General features: G+C 45.2%; 1 protein-coding gene across 6 annotated transcripts in view; it reads right to left on the reverse strand.

Moving 5' to 3' along the window:
• Positions 1 to 22,677, reverse strand: part of LOC138638743 (cytochrome P450 2C23-like) — a 761,024-nt gene that overhangs the window by 202,333 nt on the left and 536,014 nt on the right. For all 6 annotated transcript variants that reach the window (XM_069728295.1, XM_069728292.1, XM_069728291.1 and 3 more), the window contains 2 exons: positions 11,222 to 11,371; positions 10,803 to 10,963 (listed from right to left, as the gene is read on the reverse strand). In XM_069728295.1, the coding sequence (XP_069584396.1) occupies positions 10,803 to 10,963; positions 11,222 to 11,371 (311 nt within the window). The remainder of the gene's footprint in view (positions 1 to 10,802; positions 10,964 to 11,221; positions 11,372 to 22,677) is intronic.

Raw genomic sequence — 22,677 nt, forward strand, 5'->3', positions numbered from 1 at the left:
GACAACTGTTTACTAGACCGTGGGCTAGGCAGAACTGTCCCAAACTTGCTGTCCCCTGTGGACCCTGAATCCACCACATTTACCCAGTGTGCCGTGATGGACACGTAACGTCCCTGGCCATGCCTACTGGTCCATGCATCTGTTGTCAGGTGCACCTTTGTGCTCACAGATTGCCTGAGTGCATGGACGATGCGCTCTTTAACATGCTGGTGGAGGGCTGGGATGGCTTTTCTGGAAAAAAAGTGTCGACTGGGTAGCTCGTAGCGTGGTACAGCGTAGTCCATCAGGTCTTTGAAAGCTTCGCTTTCAACTAACCGGTAGGGCATCATCTCTAACGAGATTAGTCTAGCTATGTGGGCGTTCAAACCCTGTGTACGCGGATGCGAGGCTAAGTATTTCCTTTTTCTAACCATAGTCTCATGTAGGGTGAGCTGGACTGGAGAGCTGGAGATCGTGGAACTAGCGGGGGTGCCGGTGGACATGGCAGACTGAGAGACGGTGGGAGATGGTATTGTTGCCGCCGGTGCCCTAGATGCAGTGTTTCCTACTACGAAACTGGTGATTCCCTGACCCTGACTGCTTTGGCCTGGCAAAGATACCTGCACAGATACAGCAGGTGGTGCGCTAAATGGTGGTCCTACACTGCCGGAAGGGATGTTGCGTTGATGACTAGCTTCATTGGCCGAGGGTGCAACAACCTTAAGGGACGTTTGGTAGTTAGTCCAAGCTTTCAAATGCATGGTGGTTAAATGTCTATGCATGCAACTAGTATTGAGACTTTTCAGATTCTGACCTCTGCTTAAGGAAGTAGAACATTTTTGACAGATGACTTTGCGCTGATCAATTGGATGTTGTTTAAAAAAATGCCAGACTGCACTCTTTCTAGCATCGGATACCTTTTCAGGCATTGCAGACTGAGCTTTAACCGGATGGCCACGCTGTCCTCCACCAGGTTTTGGCTTTGCCACGCGTTTTGGGCAAGATACGGGCCCGGCAGATGGAACCTGTGGCGATGTTGATGCCTGCTGCGGCCCCTCCTCCTCCTCTGCTTCAGAACTGCTGCCGCCTGCACCCTGTTCCCCCAATGGCTGCCAATCGGGGTCAAGAACTGGGTCATCTAATAACTCTTCTTGTACCTCCTGCGCAACTTCGTCTGTGTCACCGTGTCGTTCGGTGGTATAGCGTTCGTGATGGGGCAACATAGTCTCATCAGGGTCTGATTCTTGATCAGCACCCTGCGAGGGCAATGTTGTGGTCTGAGTCAAAGGACCAGCATAGTAGTCTGGCTGTGGCTGTGCGTCAGTGCACTCCATGTCAGATTCAATTTGTAATGGGCATGGACTGTTAACTGCTTCACTTTCTAAGCCAGGGACGGTATGTGTAAAGAGCTCCATGGAGTAACCCGTTGTGTCGCCTGCTGCATTCTTCTCTGTTGTTGTTTTTGCTGAAGAGGACAAGGAAGTGACTTGTCCCTGACCGTGAACATCCACTAACGACGCGCTGCTTTTACTTTTACCAGTTTCACGAGATGAGGCAAAAGAGCTAGAGGCTGAGTCAGCAAGATAAGCCAAAACTTGCTCTTGCTGCTCCGGCTTTAAAAGCGGTTTTCCTAATCCCAGAAAAGGGAGCGTTCGAGGCCTTGTGTAGCCGGACGACGAACCTGGCTCCACAGCTCCAGACTTAGGTGCAATATTTTTTCCCCCACGACCACCTGATGCTCCACCACTACCACTACCCTCATTACCAGCTGACAATGAACGCCCCCGGCCACGACCTCTTCCACTAGACTTCCTCATTGTTTTAAAAACGTAACCAAACTAACGTTATTTGTTGCAGTCACACAACTTACACGGTGAGCTATAACTTCTGTATGATTTAGCTACCCCTTTACAGGTTGGTGAGACCACAGCGAAAATCAGGCCCAATGTTACACACTCTTTTTTTGGTGGCTGCAAATTAGAGAGATGCCCCACACGCAGGACTGTCACTGAAGCACAAATGTTAATATTAATGTCACACTATTATTTTTTTTTTATTTTTATTTTTTTCAGGAACACTTTAGAAACCCCCCAAAAAAAAAAAAATAGATTTTTGCAGGGAGAATTTAGAAAACAAATGTAACAAACTATATGCTTTCTATGGGCCACTGAGTGAGAGATGACGCACACAGGAATCAGGAGTGGCACACAAGCCCAGAGGCCAATATTTTTCTACCAATGATTGATGGAGTTATTTTCTCTGGTAGATTTTGGAACCCAAATCAAGGAAAAAAAATGTAGGCTTTCTATGGACCACAATTGGAGAGAGAGAGAGAGAGAGATGGCACACCCAGGAGTCAAGACTGGCACACAAGCAGAAAGGCCAATATTAATCTCCCACTGTTTTTTTTGGTTGTTTTTTTTTTTTTTTTTTTCAGGGAGACTTTAGAAAAAAAAATAATAAAAAAAATATGATTTTATCAGGAAGAATTTAGAAACCAAATAAAATAAAATGATTTTTTCAGGGAGAATTTAGAAAACAAATAAAACCAAAAATAGGCGTTCTATGGCCCACTGACTGAGAGATGACGCACCCAGGAGTCAAGACTGGCACACAAGCAGAAAGGCCAATATTAATCTCCCACTGTTTTTTTTGGTTGTTTTTTTTTTTTTTTTTTTCAGGGAGACTTTAGAAAAAAAAATAATAAAAAAAATATGATTTTATCAGGAAGAATTTAGAAACCAAATAAAATAAAATGATTTTTTCAGGGAGAATTTAGAAAACAAATAAAACCAAAAATAGGCGTTCTATGGCCCACTGACTGAGAGATGACGCACCCAGGAGTCAAGACTGGCACACAAGCAGAAAGGCCAATATTAATCTCCCACTGTTTTTTTTGGTTGTTTTTTTTTTTTTTTTTTCAGGGAGACTTTAGAAAAAAAAATAATAAAAAAAATATGATTTTATCAGGAAGAATTTAGAAACCAAATAAAATAAAATGATTTTTTCAGGGAGAATTTATAAAACAAATAAAACCAAAAATAGGCGTTCTATGGCCCACTGACTGAGAGATGACGCACACAGGAGTCAGGAGTGGCACACAAACCCAGAGGCCAATATTTTTCTACCAATGATTGATGTAGTTATTTTCTCTGGTAGATTTTAGAACCCAAATCAAGGAAAAAAAATATAGGCTTTCTATGGACCACAATTGGAGAGAGAGAGAGAGAGAGAGAGAGAGAGAGAGAGAGAGAGAGAGAGATGGCACACCCAGGAGTCAAGACTGGCACACAAGCAGAAAGGCCAATATTAATCTCCCACTGTTTTTTTGGTTGTTTTTTTTTTTTTTTTTTTTCAGGGAGACTTTAGAAATAAAAATAATAAAAAAAATATGATTTTATCAGGAAGAATTTAGAAACCAAATAAAATAAAATGATTTTTTCAGGGAGAATTTAGAAAACAAATAAAACCAAAAATATGCGTTCTATGGCCCACTGACTGAGAGATGACGCACCCAGGAGTCAAGACTGGCACACAAGCAGAAAGGCCAATATTAATCTCCCACTGTTTTTTTTGGTTGTTTTTTTTTTTTTTTTTTCAGGGAGACTTTAGAAAAAAAAATAATAAAAAAAATATGATTTTATCAGGAAGAATTTAGAAACCAAATAAAATAAAATGATTTTTTCAGGGAGAATTTATAAAACAAATAAAACCAAAAATAGGCGTTCTATGGCCCACTGACTGAGAGATGACGCACCCAGGAGTCAAGACTGGCACACAAGCAGAAAGGCCAATATTAATCTCCCACTGTTTTTTTTTTTTTTTTTCAGGGAGACTTTAGAAAAAAAAATAATAAAAAAAATATGATTTTATCAGGAAGAATTTAGAAACCAAATAAAATAAAATGATTTTTTCAGGGAGAATTTATAAAACAAATAAAACCAAAAATAGGCGTTCTATGGCCCACTGACTGAGAGATGACGCACACAGGAGTCAGGAGTGGCACACAAACCCAGAGGCCAATATTTTTCTACCAATGATTGATGTAGTTATTTTCTCTGGTAGATTTTAGAACCCAAATCAAGGAAAAAAAATATAGGCTTTCTATGGACCACAATTGGAGAGAGAGAGAGAGAGAGAGAGAGAGAGAGAGAGAGAGAGAGAGAGATGGCACACCCAGGAGTCAAGACTGGCACACAAGCAGAAAGGCCAATATTAATCTCCCACTGTTTTTTTGGTTGTTTTTTTTTTTTTTTTTTTTCAGGGAGACTTTAGAAATAAAAATAATAAAAAAAATATGATTTTATCAGGAAGAATTTAGAAACCAAATAAAATAAAATGATTTTTTCAGGGAGAATTTAGAAAACAAATAAAACCAAAAATATGCGTTCTATGGCCCACTGACTGAGAGAGAGAGAGAGATGGAACGCTTAGTACTGGCACACAAGCCCAAAGGGCAATATTAATCTCCCTTTTTTTTTCCAGGGAGAATTTCTGAAACCCAAAAAAAAAATAAAATAGGCTTTCTATGGCCCACTATTTGTGAGAGAGATGGGACGCTCAGGACTGGCACAGATGGCACGCTCAGGACTGGCACAGAAGCCCAGAGGCCAATATTAATCTCCCTTTTTTTCTGGGAGAATTTATAAAACCAAAAAAATATTTAAATAGGCTTTCTATGGCCCACTATTTGTGAGAGAGATGGCACGCTCAGGACTGGCACAGATGGCACGCTCACAACTGGCACAGAAGCCCAGAGGCCAATATTAATCTCCCTTTTTTTCTGGGAGAATTTATAAAACCAAAAAAATATTTAAATAGGCTTTCTATGGCCCACTATTTGTGAGAGAGATGGCACGCTCAGGACTGGCACAGATGGCACGCTCACAACTGGCACACAAGCCCAGAGGCCAATATTAATCTCCCTTTTTTCAGGGAAAATTTATAAAACCAAAAAAAAAATTAAATAGGCTTTCTATGGCCCACTATTTGTGAGAGAGATGGCACGCTCAGGACTGGCACAGATGGCACGCTCACAACTGGCACACAAGCCCAGAGGCCAATATTAATCTCCCTTTTTTCAGGGAAAATTTATAAAACCAAAAAAAAAATTAAATAGGCTTTCTATGGCCCACTATTTGTGAGAGAGATGGGACGCTCAGGACTGGCACAGATGGCACGCTCAGGACTGGCACAGAAGCCCAGAGGCCAATATTAATCTCCCTTTTTTTCAGGGAGAATTTATAAAACCCAAAAAAAAATAAAATAGGCTTTCTATGGCCCACTATTTGTGAGAGAGATGGCACACTCAGGACTGGCACACAAGCCCAAAGGCCAATATTAATCTCCCACTGTATTTTTATCAGGGAGAATTTATACACCCCACAAAAAAAAATACAGAAAAATGAAAAGGCTTTCTATGGCCCACTATGTGAGAGAGATGGCACACACAGGGATGGCACTCTAGCAGAAATGCCAAATTGCCAATCTTAATCTCCCACCAAAAAAAAAAAAAAAAAAAAAACAGGGAATGTCCTACAATTACTATCTCCCTGCCTGCAGTAATCTCAGCCAGGTATGGCAGGCAGCTACTATCTCCCTGCCTGCAGTAATCTCAGCCAGGTATGGCAGGCAGCAATAAGGAGTGGACTGATGCACAAATGAAATAAAAAGTGTGGACAAACAAAAAAGATAGCTGTGCAGAAAGGAAGGAACAAGAGGATTTGTGCTTTGAAAAAAGCAGTTGGTTTGCACAGCGGCGTACACACAGCAATGCAGCTATCAGGGAGCCTTCTAGGGCAGCCCAATGAGCTACAGCGCTGAGGGGAAAAAAAAAAAAAAAAAAAATTCCACTGTCCCTGCACACCGAGGGTGGTGTTGGACAGTGCAAATCGCTGCAGCACAAGCGGTTTTGTGGTTAATGGACCCTGCCTAACGCTATCCCTGCTTCTGACAAAGCGGCAGCAACCTCTCCCTAAGCTCAGATCAGCAGCAGTAAGATGGCGGTCGGCGGGAACGCCTCTTTATAGCCCCTGTGACGTCGCAGACAGCAAGCCAATCACTGCAATGCCCTTCTCTAAGATGGTGGGGACCAGGACCTATGTCATCACGCTGCCCACACTCTGCGTTTACCTTCATTGGCTGAGAAATGGCGCTTTTCGCGTCATTGAAACGCGACTTTGGCGCGAAAGTCGCGTACCGCATGGCCGACCCCGCACAGGGGTCGGATCGGGTTTCATGAAACCCCGACTTAGCCAAAAGTCGGCGACTTTTGAAAATGTTCGACCCGTTTCGCTCAACCCTAGTGACTTTATCTGGGAAAACTTGTGTTTTTCCTGGAATCTAAATGAAGCCATGTACAAATACCCTTAGTACTGTAAAAGTGATCTCAACATTATATAGTGGTGGGTAAATGGATCTCTGCTTCATGATTAAAGTCTTGCACAAAGAAATTGTTCCCATGCCCAAGACTTTAATCATGAAGCAGAGATCCTCACTAAGAAATTTATTCATAAAGGCTATTCCCCGGGTTCTCTATCTAGAGTGAAAATAATAGTAGAGGGGATACCTAGATCTGACTTACTCCAAGAGAAGAAAAGAGATAGGCAGTTATCATTGGAGACTATCCCTATTATTACACAATACAATGCCAACTCCCATCTTCTTAGAAAAATAGTAAAGAGGCATTGGGACATTCTTAAGGAGGATAAAATCATGGGTGACAAGCTTCCAGAGCACCCGCTATTTATTTATAGAAAGGCCAATAGTTTGGGGAACAAAATAGCCCCCACGGTTCCACATATGTATGGCCTCAAGAAACACTCCTCCTTGTCTAAGAATCATGGCTTTTTTCCCTGTATGAGCTCTAAACCTTGCAGACTATTGAAAACAAAAAAACAGTCTTCACTCTGGAATGGGAATATGGAATGGCAAATAAAGGACTATATATCTTGTAACACAGAAGGGGTTATTTATTCCATAAAATGCCCCTGTAATAAAATATACATTGGGCGAACAAAGCGACCCCTTCAAATAAGAATCAGTGAACATCTAAGGAATATTAATAAGAAATTCCAGGGGCACCCGCTGTCAAAGCATTTTTCTCTCTATCATACCGGTAAAACCAACGGTACTTCCATTACAGGTCTCAAAGTCGTACATAAAAGCTGGCGAAGGGGGAACTATATTAATCAAATGTCCAAGGGGGAGACCAAAATGATATTTGTACTAGATACCCTAATACCAAAGGGTTTAAACAGTGAAATCGAATTATTCGCTTTTAATAGATAATGCGGTCACATGCTCTCCCTGTGCTATATATGTAGAGGAAACCCAGGACGGTCCATCCCGGAGGAAGGAATACGCTATATTCCGAAATGCGTAGGAAAGGAAAAGTGGACTTACTGCGCTGTCCGTAGCCAGTCACGTGTGTTACCACATGACCGTGACGTCACGTAAGGTCCTGCAACAGCAGTGCACCTAGCGGCTGAACCTATTAGCGCTCCTCCGTCCTGAGCAGTGGGGGAGCGCATGGTGCTTTTGCCGCCGGCCGGGGCAGCACGTGCAACACACCCACGCGAACACAGACTCTTGGACTCTACTATAACGGACACTCGGACTGCACAGAAGGACTAACCAGCGAAAGTTCCGGATACTATTGGGTACAACACATCAGGTAATACCGGACTTCCCTGAATGAATGAGTTGGAGTTATTTGTGAACTATAACCTGGTCTGTGCTACAAATATTTGGTACGACTCTAAGCACCACTATTACTGATCTTGTTTTCCCTCATAGGGGTTCATGCATTCATGTAAACCAATTAGTTTGGTTTTTATTTAATAGATAAAGTGGGTATCTTTTTTAATCACTACCCCTATTTTAATACTTCCCAGATACTAATCTTGGTTGGCTACGGAGTAAGAGGATCCAGCGCAGATAATCTATTTATGTGTTCAAAATTAGAAAAATGTTGTCTCTGTCCAAATATATATGGACCTAACTGTATCTAACCTAACCTGACTGCTCTTGACCATACGCTTTATCAGTTACAATTCAGGGGTATTAAACATTATATTATGGCTTGTTTATATCTAACCTAACCAAACTGCTCTTTACCACACTCTATATTATAGATCAATTGGATATATATTCTGAGCAAACTCACTTTAACCCCCCCCTCCCTCCATATTCCATCATTACTGGGAATACGTAAAGGGAGAGTTATAGGTTTTATAAAAAAAGAGGGTGAGTTGTCGTTGCGCGGGGGTGCCATAGTCGTATTATTTAGGGTGCCAACCTCCACAGCCGGGTAGGGACTCTGTAAATAGGGACTGTGAAGGGCTAGTAATGAAACAAACACCCCCCTTCCCCCTACATATCCATTTTCTAATAAGATATTTGTTTTTGGCCTCTAATTTTGGTATCCTCTTGGTTTTTTATGGCCAGTGGCTTGCGCCCTGTCTTTATTCCCTGGAGTGTATAATTTGTGATAGAAAAATATTTAGATTTGAGAGACCTCGGTGGTTGATACCTTTTAATGGCTAAAAGGTATCAACCACTGTGGACTCTCAATTCTAAATATTTTTCTATCTACTTGCTAACACGGTACCAAGATATATTTCTTTCCTGTATTAATTTGTGATACAAAGGCATTTATGCTTTTGGGGTTAGGATGGGAATTATGATGTTTGGTTTATTGTGCAACCCCCCTAAAGGGATCACTAGGGAATCCAGGGCGAGCCGTCGCTGAGCGGGGGCGCCATTTGCGTTTCAAGAGGGTGCCAACCCTCAAAACTACAAAACTATGTAAAGCAGTTAATACAAGAGAAGATAGTATTCTGCTACAGATGGATCTGGATAAGTTGGAAACTTGGGCTGAAAGGTGGCAGATGAGGTTTAACAATGATAAATGTAAGGTTATACACATGGGAAGAAGGAATCAATGTCACCATTACACACTGAATGGGAAACCACTGGGTAAATCTGACAGGGAGAAGGACTTGGGGATCCTAGTTAATGATAAACTTACCTGGAGCAGCCAGTGCCAGGCAGCAGCTGCCAAGGCAAACAGGATCATGGGGTGCATTAAAAGAGGTCTGGATACACATGATGAGAGCATTATACTGCCTCTGTACAAATCCCTAGTTAGACCGCACATGGAGTACTGTGTCCAGTTTTGGGCACCGGTGCTCAGGAAGGATATAATGGAACGAGAGAGAGTATAAAGGAGGGCAACAAAATTAATAAAGGGGATGGGAGAACTACAATACCCAGATAGATTAGCGAAATTAGGATTATTTAGTCTAGAAAAAAGACGACTGAGGGGCGATCTAATAACCATGTATAAGTATATAAGGGGACAATACAAATATCTCGCTGAGGATCTGTTTATACCAAGGAAGGTGACGGGCACAAGGGGGCATTCTTTGCGTCTGGAGGAGAGAAGGTTTTTCCACCAACATAACATAGTAACATAGTAACATAGTTAGTAAGGCCGAAAAAAGACATTTGTCCATCCAGTTCAGCCTATATTCCATCATAATAAATACCCAGATCTACGTCCTTCTACAGAACCTAATAATTGTATGATACAATATTGTTCTGCTCCAGGAAGACATCCAGGCCTCTCTTGAACCCCTCGACTGAGTTCGCCATCACCACCTCCTCAGGCAAGCAATTCCAGATTCTCACTGCCCTAACAGTAAAGAATCCTCTTCTATGTTGGTGGAAAAACCTTCTCTCCTCCAGACGCAAAGAATGCCCCCTTGTGCCCGTCACCTTCCTTGGTATAAACAGATCCTCAGCGAGATATTTGTATTGTCCCCTTATATACTTATACATGGTTATTAGATTGCCCCTCAGTCGTCTTTTTTCTAGACTAAATAATCCTAATTTCGCTAATCTATCTGGGTATTGTAGTTCTCCCATCCCCTTTATTAATTTTGTTGCCCTCCTTTGTACTCTCTCTAGTTCCATTATATCCTTCCTGAGCACCGGTGCCCAAAACTGGACACAGTACTCCATGTGCGGTCTAACTAGGGATTTGTACAGAGGCAACATAGAAGAGGATTCTTTACTGTTAGGGCAGTGAGAATCTGGAATTGCTTGCCTGAGGAGGTGGTGATGGCGAACTCAGTCGAGGGGTTCAAGAGAGGCCTGGATGTCTTCCTGGAGCAGAACAATATTGTATCATACAATTAGGTTCTGTAGAAGGACGTAGATCTGGGGATTTATTATGATGGAATATAGGCTGAACTGGATGGACAAATGTCTTTTTTCGGCCTTACTAACTATGTTACTATGTTACTATGTTACTATGATAGGCAGGGGTTCAGTTAGGGCAAATTAGGGTAAAATAGGCATATTAGTACCCCAGCTGGCATACCAACTGGAGGCTACAGATCAGAAAATCATCATTTTTTTTTTTACTTTTTGCTCGTTTGTTTTTTTCACTTATTTTTTTTTTTTTTATTTATACTAAATAAAGAGTTTTTAAAAGGGTATTAGTCTTTTTTGATGAGCCAATGTTGCAACTAATCCAAACAATCTTGAAATTAAAAACAAATGTTCTTGTTATTTTTTTTATTGTCAATGTGTTGAAGAAGAGCTTCAGTTCAGGGGACATTATTACAGTATTACATGACAGGACAAATTATTACAGGATAGGAGCCAGAACATAGGACATTATTGCAGTGGTTTGAACATCTAACAACATACTGGTGGGGTCCCATGTCCAAATTTTGCACCAGGGCCCATACGACTCTAGTTACACCACTGCCAATAACCCATTTCTTCTGGCATAGTTATAAAAGTATACCTACCCGAACCATCTTACTTTCCACGATCTTGACAGTTTCAGTCACTATATTCATGAGTTTTAGGATTGTAGGATCATCATATTCAAATCTATGACCCAGCAGGATGCACACGATTATGTTGGCCATTGCAGCATTTATGATAGTTTCGTTATTGAATGGTTTCCCTGAAAATACAATGTGGGGAAGTTTTTAGTTCAAGGAATGAAAATGAATTTTGTAAGGTCAAAAACAACACAAAATTAAACTCATTTATTTGCCACTTTGTACGTCATTACCAGTATTTGGGAATGCTCCAATTAAGGTTTTTATTACTCCAATCTATCCGAAATAAAAATTAAGCAACTTTGAAAGCACTCCTGATAAAAAAAGAGTCTATACAGTTTATTTGCAGATCAATGAAGACATTTTATGAACTGAATTACCTCCATAAGATCTGAAAGTCTGTGATAAGCAGTCACACTCTTCAGTGATCTTGATTTCTATGTCCTTTCTCCCCATGCCATAGTCTCGTAATGTGGACAGCGTGAATCTTCTCATCACTTTCCAGTTCTCTCCAGAGGAGAAGAGGACACCTGCATGGATTGAAGACAGGTCACTGTTGTTTTAATAATTGCTAAAAATTGATACAGTACATTAACACGGCACTCAGTCAATAGGTGAGAGGCTTGTGCTCAACTAGGGTGTCCAACCAACAGATCAATATATAACGAAGACTTGGCACTCAGACAAGTTATGAAGTGATCATTTGTTGATTTTTATTGGACGTCCAGACACAGATTCAACAGATGCTGTTAAACGTTTTCGGTCCCAATGGACCTTCCTCAGAACAATTCCATTTTATCTGGTGTTGCAGAGTAAAAAAAGTGAAAGGCGAAAAGCCACTTTACTGGAGTAATGCTGTGGGGCGGTACAATATGCTGGTGCGAGGGCTCGTAGGCAAAGAGAAGCGTCTATCTCTCTGGTGGAGTACCGCCATTCCCGCTGCTTCTCTTCAGACCGAATTTGGGCCACAGCCTTCCAGAGCAAACCGAGTTTGCCTAGGAGCCCTCGCACCAGCATATTCTACTGCCCCACAGCATTACTCCAGTAAAGTGGCTTTTCGCCTCCCACTTTTTTTTACTCTGCAACACCAGATAAAATGGAATTGTTCTGAGGAAGGTCCATTGGGACCGAAAACGTTTAACAGCATCTGTTGAATCTGTGTCTGGACGTCCAATAAAAATCAACAAATGATCACTTCATAACTTGTTTGAGTGCCAAGTCTTTGTTATATATTGCTAAAAATTGATGTTATGGGATAAGCACAAGCCTGTTCTCCAGGTTCTCCAGCCTTAAGGAGTTTTGCATAGAACAGAATGTGCCTCAGAAGCTTTGCATACTATACGCATTTTTGACAATTTTTTTTACAACAATCCCTATCTAAATGTCCCAATTAGAAGTTCTCTGTACATCACTCATCTTAATTGGTGATGTACAAGAGATGTCTAACTGGTCCCGTAGCCACATTTTAAAATATTTGATAGTATTCTACTCCTCAATATTCATTCAAATTGCAACAACAAGAATGAAAAGTCATGGACTTATGGAAATCACAGGATCAATAGCCATGATAATTTTATGCAAATTGCAAAATGAAAAAAATAAATTGAGACAAGTGATTGCGTGCGCTTCGGGCGTGCGGTGGTTACGAACCACGCAATGGAGTGTAGCCACGCACGAGACTGGCGTATGTGCAGACTAATAGCACCTGTTGTACCTCTCCTGCAACTTCTACCTTGAGTATGAAAAAGCTCTGTAGTTAATAATTTTCGGATAGAGCTATCCGATAGCGCTATCGATGAAGAAAGTGAACGGGTAGAGCTATCCCATAGGCCTATTCCTGAAGGAAATGAACGGGTAGAGCTATCCGATAGAGCTATTCCTCAATGTTCCTGAGTGTAAGCTATTTCACATGGTTGAGCGCACTTGAGATCTGCTCCCAAGGCCCTGTCCATGCCCAATTTTTGATCCGTAGACTGTGGCTAGGAGTTAGTCCAGCTTTTGTGTACAAAATTTTTGGCTTTTACAATTGTTGAAAAGTTTAATAAAATACTTCTTTGTATATACAGTTGACAGTAAACCATTTGTCAATGTTAGGAATAAGTTTACCATGCTTCTGTGTCTCAAATATTTTGACCCTTATTTGTTGGCTTTTCCTTCAAAGAAAGCCAGATATAATTGCCCGTGTGAAAACACTAGGAGAGGCAAATAAATTCCTAAAATATCCAAGGACTGTCCCTGAGATTTATTGATGGTCATTGCAAAAGCCAACATAACAGGAAACTGACACCGTCAAATCTGGACTGGTATCAGGATTCAGGGGGAAAAACCCGAAAAGTGGACCCCCTGGGTCGCGGCTTCAAAGCCCCCGAGGACGAGAAGACCGGATGGTTCCCCCCTATACAGGGAGTGTTTGGAACAGGCCCAATGGGGATGAAAACCACAACTGCTGGAGCCAAAGGGGCAACTATGGGCTGGGCAAGGAAGAAAGGGTATGGATGAAGATACAGGACTGGCGGGGAAAGGCAGAAACATGGGGCTGGCAGGAACGGCAGAGATACGGGGCTGTCAGGAACGGCAGAGACACGGGGCTGGCAGGAAAGGCAGATACACAGGGTAGACAGGAACGACAGAGACACAGGGCAGGCAGGAACGGCAGAAACACAGGGCTGGCAGGAATGGCAGAGACACAGGTCTGGCAGGAACGGCAGAGACATAGGGCTGTCCGGAATGGTAGAGACACAGGGCAGACAGGAATGGCAGAGACACAGGGCTGGCAGGAATGGCAGAAACACAGGGCTGGCAGGAATGGCAGAGACACAGGGCTGGCAGGAACGGCAGAGACACAGGGCTGTCCGGTATATGGCAGAGACACAGGGCAGGCAGAAACGGCAGAGACTCAGGGCTGGCAGGAACGGCAGAGACACACGGCTGGCAGGAACGGCAGAGATACGGGGCTGTCAGGAACGGCAGAGACACGGGCTGGCAGGAATGGCAGAGACACAGGGCAGACAGGAACAACAGAGACACAGGGCAGGCAGGAACGGCAAAAACACAGGGCTGGAATGAATGGCAGAGACACAGGGCTGGCAGGAATGGCAGCGACACAGGGCTGTCCGGAACAGCAGAGACACAGGGCAGGCAGGAACGGCAGAGAAACAGGGCTGGCAGGAACGGCAGAGACACAGGGCTGGCAGGAACAGCAGAGACACAAGGCTGGCAGGAACGGCAGAGACACAGGGCTGTCAGAAATGGATGTGAAGCAGAAGAAAGACAAGGCTGAGACTAAGTGAAGTAATAGAGAGAGGGAGCCTAGGTACCAAAGATAGCGCCAGCAAGAATGTTAGCGTAAGCACAATAGATTCTTAGGTATCTTACCTGAGGAGACGCAGGATAGAAATATCCAATGGGTGCATCCATGTTGGAGTGGAGCCACCGGGTCACAACCTCCCAGAAACCCTAGCGGTGGAAGGAGCACATCTGTGCCGCAGAAGCATTGCGAGCTTGAGAACCCAGGTGGAAGGCAGCGAAGTATCAGACAACGTGACAGTACCCCCTCTCTTACTCCCCCTCCTATTAATGCTGGAGAAGAACCTCCTTACGATATGAGGAGCATCGATGTTCTCTAGGGGTACCCATGATCTCTCTTCAGGACCAAATCCCTTCCAATCAATTAAAAACAAAGTCCTCCCCCTAACCGACGTTCTGGCTAAAATATCCTTAACCTCAAATATACCATCAGAAGTGCTGGGTTGAGGGGAGTGAGACGGAGCAGAATGAAAGTGATTGAAGACTGCAGGTTTGAAGAGCGACACGTGAAAAGCATTGGAAATATGCAACAAAGCAGGCAGCTTCAACTTGTAGGCTACGTCATTGATGCGACTAGAAATCTCGAAGGGACCAATCTAGCGTGGACCTAACTTCTGAGAGGGAACTTCAAGTCTGATGTAGCGTGAGGATAGCCAGACTTTATCACCTGTATGATACGGAGGAACATCCAGATGCATCTTGTCAGCGTACCTTTTCATTCTGCTACTAGCCCTCTCAAGCGCCCCTTTAGTCTCATGCCAAATTTTAGAAAATTCCAAGAACAGGGAATTCGCTGCCTATACACCTGAGGTGGGGAGAACAGGAAGGGGAATGCCGGGATGTTGCCCAAAGACCACAGAAAAGGAGACTTAGATGATGATTCACTAGGGTGATTGTTGCAGGCGAATTCTGCCCATGGGAGGAGAGAAACCCAGTCACTCTGGTGAGCATTGGAGAAATGCCAAAGGTAAGATGTGAGAACTTCATTTACACGTTCTACCTGTCCGTTGGACTGAGGATTATAGGCGGAGGAGAAATCCAGTGACACTTTCATTAATCCACAAAGAGCTCTCCAGAAACTAAAGGTAAATTGGACTCCTCGATCGGACACGATATGCTGTGGAAATCCGTGAAGTCGGAAGACTTGATGTAAAAAGATCTTCGCCAAGTCAGGGGCAGATGGTTATCCAGGCAAGGAAATTAAGTTGGCCATCTTGGAAAATCTATCCACTACTACCAAGATAGCAGTGCAGTTCGAGGAGCGCTGTAAATCGGCAAAGTCCATAGCAATATGGCTCCAACGAACAGAAGGCACAGGGAGCGGATGCAGGAGTCCTGAAGGTAGCTGCTGAGGAACTTTGTTTCTGGCACAAGAAGAACAGGAAGCGATAAAATTAAGGACATCTTGGTGAATTGACGGCCACCAATAATGGCGAGAAATAAGGGAGAGAGTCTTCTTGCCCCCAACGTGTCCGGCAAACCTGGAGGAATGACCCCAATGCAAGACTTTCCCTTTGTCACGATTTGACAGAAAGGTTTTTCCAGGAGGAGGGATGATCACGCTCAAGGGAGCCGCGGAAATGATCCTAGGTGGATCAACAATATGCGCTGGTCTCTCCTCTTCATTCAGTGGTTGAAAAGACCTAGATAGGGCATCGGCTTTGATGTTCTTATTACCAGGTCGAAAGCGGAGCTTGAAGTAAAACATCTGAAGAACAATGACCATCTGGCTTGCCGAGGTTTTAGTCTTTGGGTGGACTGAACGTAGGCCAGATTTTTGTTATCCATGTAAATGATGAAGGGAAGAACGGCTCTGTCAGGGAGATAATGCCACTCTTCCAAGGCCAGTTTGATGGCCAACAGTTTTTTGTCATAAATGGAATATTTTCGTTCAGAAGAGGAGAATGCTTTAGAGAAAAAAACCACAGGAGACTAAATGACCAGAGTTAGACCTACTGGCTTCCGGTCGATGGAGCACCAGGACTGTAGTAAATTTTTGTTTCAGGGTTGGAAAGCGACCTCAGCCTCGGGGGCCAGTGATTAGGGTCAACACCCTTACAAACAAGAGCAGAAACTGGTCCAGTTAAGGAGGAGAAATGAGGGATAAATTGCCTATAATAATTGGCAAAGCAAAGAAAAAGCTGAATAGCCTTCATTCATAGAGGACATGGCCAGTTTACAACAGTTTAGAACAGCAGATACCTGTTGTGAATTCTGCTCTTGGGCTCCCTCCGGTGGTTGTTGATGGTAATGCAGTTGTGCCTGGGCGGCAGTCCTGGACAGGTGTTTCTGCTAATTGCAATTCTGACTGGGGTATTTAGCTTTGCAGGACTCATTAGTCCTTGCCAGTTGTCAATGTTCTTTTGGAAGTATTGGTTCTCTGCCTGGCCTATCCTGCTTGCTGCCATTTCAGCAAAAGATAAGTGTCTGCTTTATTTTCTTAGGCACACAGGCTGTGTGTCTAGTTTCTGTGCTGTTCATAGTTTGTATTTTGTTCCAGCTTAGACTGTCCTGTTGTTTTCTCAGTCTGGTTGGATTCGCTGGAGTCGCAGATATACTCTCCACATCTTTAGTTAGGTGGTGGAGTTTTTGTATTTTTCTGCTGTGGATATTTTGTAGTTTATTTGTGCTGACCGCTTGGTATCCTGTACTATACTTTCCTGTCTGGGTAGAGGTGGCCTCCTTTGCTGATCCTGTTTTCTGCCTGCGTGTGTCTTTTCCTCTCCTACTCACAGTCGTTATTTGTGAGGGCTGCCTAGCCTTTGAGGGTCTACTCTGAGGCAAGATAGTTTTCCTATTTCCATCGTTGGGGGTGTTTGGTCCTCCGGCTGTGTCGAGGTGTCTGGGTTTTGTTGGGCACACCCCACATCTACTTCTGGTGTCTGTGATAGGATCAGGGTTTGCGGTCTGTATAGTTACCACTACTCCAGCAAAGGTTTTTTCATGCTGCTCCAAGGTCGCCTGATCATAACAGTACAACTGGCCAACAATGAGTTAAATGCATCTCAGAAGAAGGGAGGAAAGGTTTTGAGCCATTTTTTTTCTTCAGCCTGTTTTGTTTTCTCCTCCCTCTTAATCTCTGGGTGGCTGAGGAACCTAGTACTAGCATGAATGTTCAGGAGTTAGCTTCTTGTGTGGATCAGCTTGCTGCTCGGGTACAGGGTAATTCAGATTATATTGTTCAGACTCGTGCTTTAGAACTTAAGATTCCCACTCCTGATTTGTTTTTTGGTGACAGGTCCAAATTTTTGAGTTTCAAAAATAACTGTAAACTGTTTTTTGCATTGAGACCCCGGTCCTCTGGTGATCCTATTCAGCAGGTTAAAATCATTATATTCCTGCTGCGTGGTGATCCACAGGATTGGGCATTTTCCCTAATATCTGACAATCCTGCTTTGCTTAATATTGATTCTTTCTTTCAAGCATTGGGATTATTGTACGATGAACCTAATTCGGTGGATCAAGCTGAGAAGACCTTGTTAGCCCTATCTCAGGGGCAAGAGGCGGCTGAATTGTATTGTCAGAAAATCAGAAAATGGTCTGTGCTGACTAAATGGAATGATGATGCTTTGGCGGCAATTTTCAGAAATGGTCTGTTAGGGGTCGAGTTCCTGCCTCTGCACAGGGGGAATCTCGGGCCATCTCCGCTGCGGTCTCCCATTCTTCTCCTGCCGCAGTGGAGCTTGCTCACCGGAGACGTCGATCCCAGCGTCTCGCTCAGTCTGACTCTGTGCTAAGAGTTACTGCTGCGTTTCCTGCTTCTCCCATTGAAGTCAGTGCTGGGCAGCAGCGAGCGGATGCTTCTGGGGCTAAGTCCTGCTTTTCACATTCTGAGCATGCCCTGAGTAAGATCTCTCAGTGGAGATTGAGGGTCACATGATCAGATACTGCAGCTAAGGTCCTTGTAGCTGCTAGGACTAAATCCTGCTTTGCACTCTGAGCATGCCCAGGGCGAGATCTCTCAGTGGAGATCCAGGGTCACATGCTCAGGTGCTGCAGCACTCCATTGGTCCTTCTTTGTAAGGTCCTAAACATGCTGCAGCTATTTAAGGCTCGCATGGCCGCACGGCCATGCGCTAGTATCAAGTCATATGTGCTTTGCGCCAGTGTGGTTATGCATAAGTGTGTTCAGGGACCCGGCTGAAATAAGCCCCTAGAATACCGGCACCTCCGGTGAGGAGATTGTATGAGTGTGTTCAGGGACCCGGCTGAAATAAGCCCCTAGAATACCGGCTTCTCCGGTGAGGAGATTGCATGTTGCATAACCACAGACTGCTATCAGCTTGGCAGTAAGCTTGTGCTCCTGTGAGGCTAACAGGGCGCAGTGCTTTCCTCTCGCGGCTGCTCTGTGAGGTAACAGAGCTAGTCTATACCACCAAACAGTGCCACCATTCACTAGCAGCAGGTTCTCCCTGCACGGTGGACCCCGGGCTGCGAACGCACCATTTATAATAAATATCTCTTTCTACTCGGTGCGTTCCGCTAGCCCTAACAGTATACTAGCGCCAGGGTCTGGCTAGTAAATGTCGGACGGTCAGCGTTTACAGCAGTACATCCAGCAGCTGGAGGGTAGGTTGGCGGCTCTCGAGCGCACAACCTCAGCTGTGGATGTTACCGCAGTCGCTGTTCAGGCTGCAAGTGTAGCTGCAGCCAGTTTGTCCTCTGCCACCCCTGCTCCGACTTTATCCCGTCTCCCGCTTCCAGACAAGTTTGCTGGTGACAGTAAACAATGTCGGGGATTCGTGAGTCAGTGCTCCATACATCTTGAGCTTCTGGCTGCACGTTTTCCTATGGAACGGGCGAAAGTGGGATTTATTTTATCCCTTTTATCGGGCAGGGCGTTGGAGTGGGCAACGCCGCTATGGGAGCGCAATGATCGTGTGGTACAGAGTGCTGCTCTCTTCTTGGACGCTCTGAAACAGGTCTTTTTGGGACCTCGTGTCACCCACGATACCGCGCTCCACGGGCAGCACGGTGGCGCAGTGGTTAGCACAACAGCCTTGCAGCGCTGGGGTCCTGGGTTCTAATCCCACCCAGGACAACATCTGCAAAGAGTTTGTATGTTCTCTCCGTGTTTGCGTGGGTTTCCTCCGGGCACTCCGGTTTCCTCCCACATTCCAAAGACATACTGATAGGAATTCTAGATTGTGAGCCCAATCGGGGACAGTGATGATAATGTGTGCAACCTGTAAAGCGCTGCGGAATATGATAGCGCTATATAAAAATAAAGAATATTATTATTATTATTATTATTATTGTTGGCTACAACCCAGGGTTCGTCCATGGTCAGCCAGTTCGCCGTTCAATTCCGGACTCTGGTCTCGGAGCTGGAGTGGCCGGATAAAGTCCTTATTCCGGTGTTCTGGAGAGGACTGGCAGACCATGTGAAGGACGCCTTGGCCACCAGGGAGATTCCCGCCACACTGGAGGAGCTTATTTCTCTATCTACCCGCATCGATCTCCGTTTTAACGAGCGGAGGTTGGAGCGGGCCCAGTGTAGGCAGAGGTTTCGGCTGGCTCCCACCTTTGCCAGACCTCTAGAATCTTCCGTTCAGGCGTCCGACTCCCATGAGGCCATGGAGGTCTCTCGAGCGGGACCTAAGTCTCGGACCGCTCGAGTACCCGTGGTTTGCAGAAATTGCCAACAAGAGGGACATTATGCCAATAAATGTCCACGGCGGTTGTGTAAACGACCGTGTCTAGTGACCCTTGGAGGAGGTTCTCTAGACACAGCGGCTTTTTCCTCCAAGCTGTCCTTCAAGGGGACAATCATATTAGGCTCTCACTCTCTGACAGTCGAGCTTTGTGTGGACTCCGGAGCTGAGGGGAATTTCATGTCCTCGGCTTTTGCTCTGCGCCATGCAATACCTCTGGTGATGCTCGCCAAACCGGTGACTGTCAGACGGGTCAAAACTTCCATCTCAGATCACACAACAGACTGTCCCTTTCACGTTAGCTATGTCCCCATCCCACCAGGAGATAGTTTCCCTTCTTGTCCTTCCCGAGGGAATGGATGAGATTCTGCTGGGAATACCCTGGCTCCGTTTCCACTCCCCACATATTGAGTGATCCTCTGGGAGGATATTGGGTTGGAGTGAATCCTGTAAGGGCAGATGTGTGAAAGAGTGCGTTCAGGTTTCCACCACTGAGATACCCGCAGATCTCTCTTCTCTCCCCAAATACTATTGGTCCTATGCAGACGTCTTCTCCAAAAAGGCTGCGGAGACCCTTCCACCTCACCGCCCCTATGACTGTCCTATAGATCTCTTGCCTGGAGCAGAACCTCCTCGGGGACGTGTCTATCCCCTCTCTCTTCCGGAAACGGAGGCCATGTCCCAATACATCCAGGAGAATTTGGCAAGAGGGTTCATTAGGAAGTCAGTGTCACCAGCAGGGGCAGGGTTCTTCTTCGTGCAGAAGAAGAATGGAGAATTACGTCCTTGCATAGATTACAGGGGTCTTAACGCCATCACCGTTAAAAATAAGTATCCGCTGCCCCTGATTTCTGAGCTTTTTGATAGGCTAAGGGGAGCTAAGGTATTTACCAAATTGGATCTGCGGAGTGCTTATAACCTGATTCGCATCCGTGAGGGGGACGAATGGAAGACGGCGTTTAACACCAGAGATGGGCACTATGAGTATCTGGTGATGCCCTTCGGGCTCTGTAATGCCCCAGCCGTTTTCCAAGACTTTGTCAACGACATCTTCCGGGATATGCTTTCCACCTCGGTCGTAGTCTATCTGGATGATATTCTCATCTTTTCTCCAGATATTGACTCCCACCGGAGAGATGTTGGCAGAGTCTTCGACCTCTTACGGGCAAATTCTCTCTACGCAAAGTTGGAAAAGTGTATGTTTGAGCAGGAGTCTTTACCTTTCCTGGGCTATATCATCTCCGCCCAGGGATTGGCTATGGATCCTGCCAAACTACAGGCTGTGATGGACTGGCAAGAACCCCATTCTCTTAAAGCGGTGCAGCGCTTTATGGGGTTCATTAATTATTACCGCCAGTTCATTCCCCACTTCTCAACTTTGGTAGCTCCCTTGGTAGCCCTCGCCAAGAAGGGAGCGAATCCCAAATTGTGGTCTGAAGAGGTCTCCAGGGCCTTTTCTTCTATTAAATCCCGTTTTGCTAGCGCTCCCATCTTGCATCGTCCCGATGTTGATAAGCCGTTCATAATGGAGGTGGATGCCTCTTCCGTTGGTGCAGGAGCAGTCCTCTTCCAAAAAGATGCTCAAGGTCGGAAGCATCCGTGCTTCTTCTTCTCCAAGACCTTCACACCTGCGGAGAGGAATTATTCCATTGGGGACAGGGAGTTGCTAGCGATGAAGCTGGCTTTCTCGGAGTGGAGACATCTCTTGGAGGGGGCTCGTTTTCCCTTTTAGGTCTTCACAGACCACAAAAATTTGTTATACCTGCAGACAGCCCAGCGGCTAAATTCTCGCCAGGCCAGATGGTCCTTGTTCTTCTCCCGGTTCCACTTCACCCTTCATTATCTCGCTGGGGAGAAGAACATTCGTGCAGATGCTCTCTCTCGCTCTGTTGTGTCATCTGAGGAGGAGGAGGGGGAGCTTCGGCTTATTGTCCCTTCAGAGAGCCTGAGAACCATAGCTCCGGTTTCGCTTGAGTCTGTGCCTCCCGGCAAGACTTTTGTGCCCATTAATTTGCGACCGGAGGTTCTCTCTTGGGCTCATTCGTCCAGGGTGGGTGGACACTTTGGGACAAAGAGGACATCTGAGCTACTGGCGAGGACGTACTGGTGGCCACATATGGTCCGGGATGTCAGAGATTATATTCAAGCGTGTGTCTCCTGCGCCAAAAATAAATCTCCTCGTCAAAGGCCAGCTGGGTTGCTCTATCCCTTGCCGGTGGCAGATAGGCCCTGGGAGATGGTCGGGATGGACTTTGTTGTGGGTTTACCCAAGTCTCGCGGCTGTACCATCATTTGGGTCATCACCGATCATTTCTCAAAAATGGTGCATTTGGTGCCGCTACCACGGTTACCTTCTGCACGGGCCTTGGCAGCGTTGTTCATAAAACACATCTTCCGCCTACATGGTATGCCAGACAAAATTGTCAGTGACCGGGGTCCCCAGTTTGCGTCTCGGTTCTGGAGAGAGCTTTGTCGTCTTCTCAGCATTGAGTTGAATCTCTCTTCCGCATATCATCCCGAGAAGAATGGGTTGGTAGAGAGGGCCAACCAGACCTTGGTCACATACCTGCGACATTTTGTTTCAGCCAGGCAGGATGACTGGGCATCCTTGCTATCGTGGGCAGAGTTTGCACTGAACAATGCCATAGCTGACTCCACTGGACAAACGCCGTTCCTCCTCAACTATAGTCAGCATCCGCGGGTACCTGTGCCTATGCCCGTGTCTTCCGCCGACTTCAGGGTGGCAGACTGGGCTGTGGAGGCACGGGATATTTGGGACCGCACTCAGGATGCCATTCGGGCCTCCAAGGAGAGAATGAGGTCCTCCGCTGATGCACATCGGTGCCCCGCTCCGACCTTTGCTCCTGGCGACTTGG

This window comes from Ranitomeya imitator, chromosome 5 (genome assembly GCF_032444005.1).
Source record: "Ranitomeya imitator isolate aRanImi1 chromosome 5, aRanImi1.pri, whole genome shotgun sequence".
Taxonomy (NCBI): domain Eukaryota; kingdom Metazoa; phylum Chordata; class Amphibia; order Anura; family Dendrobatidae; genus Ranitomeya; species Ranitomeya imitator.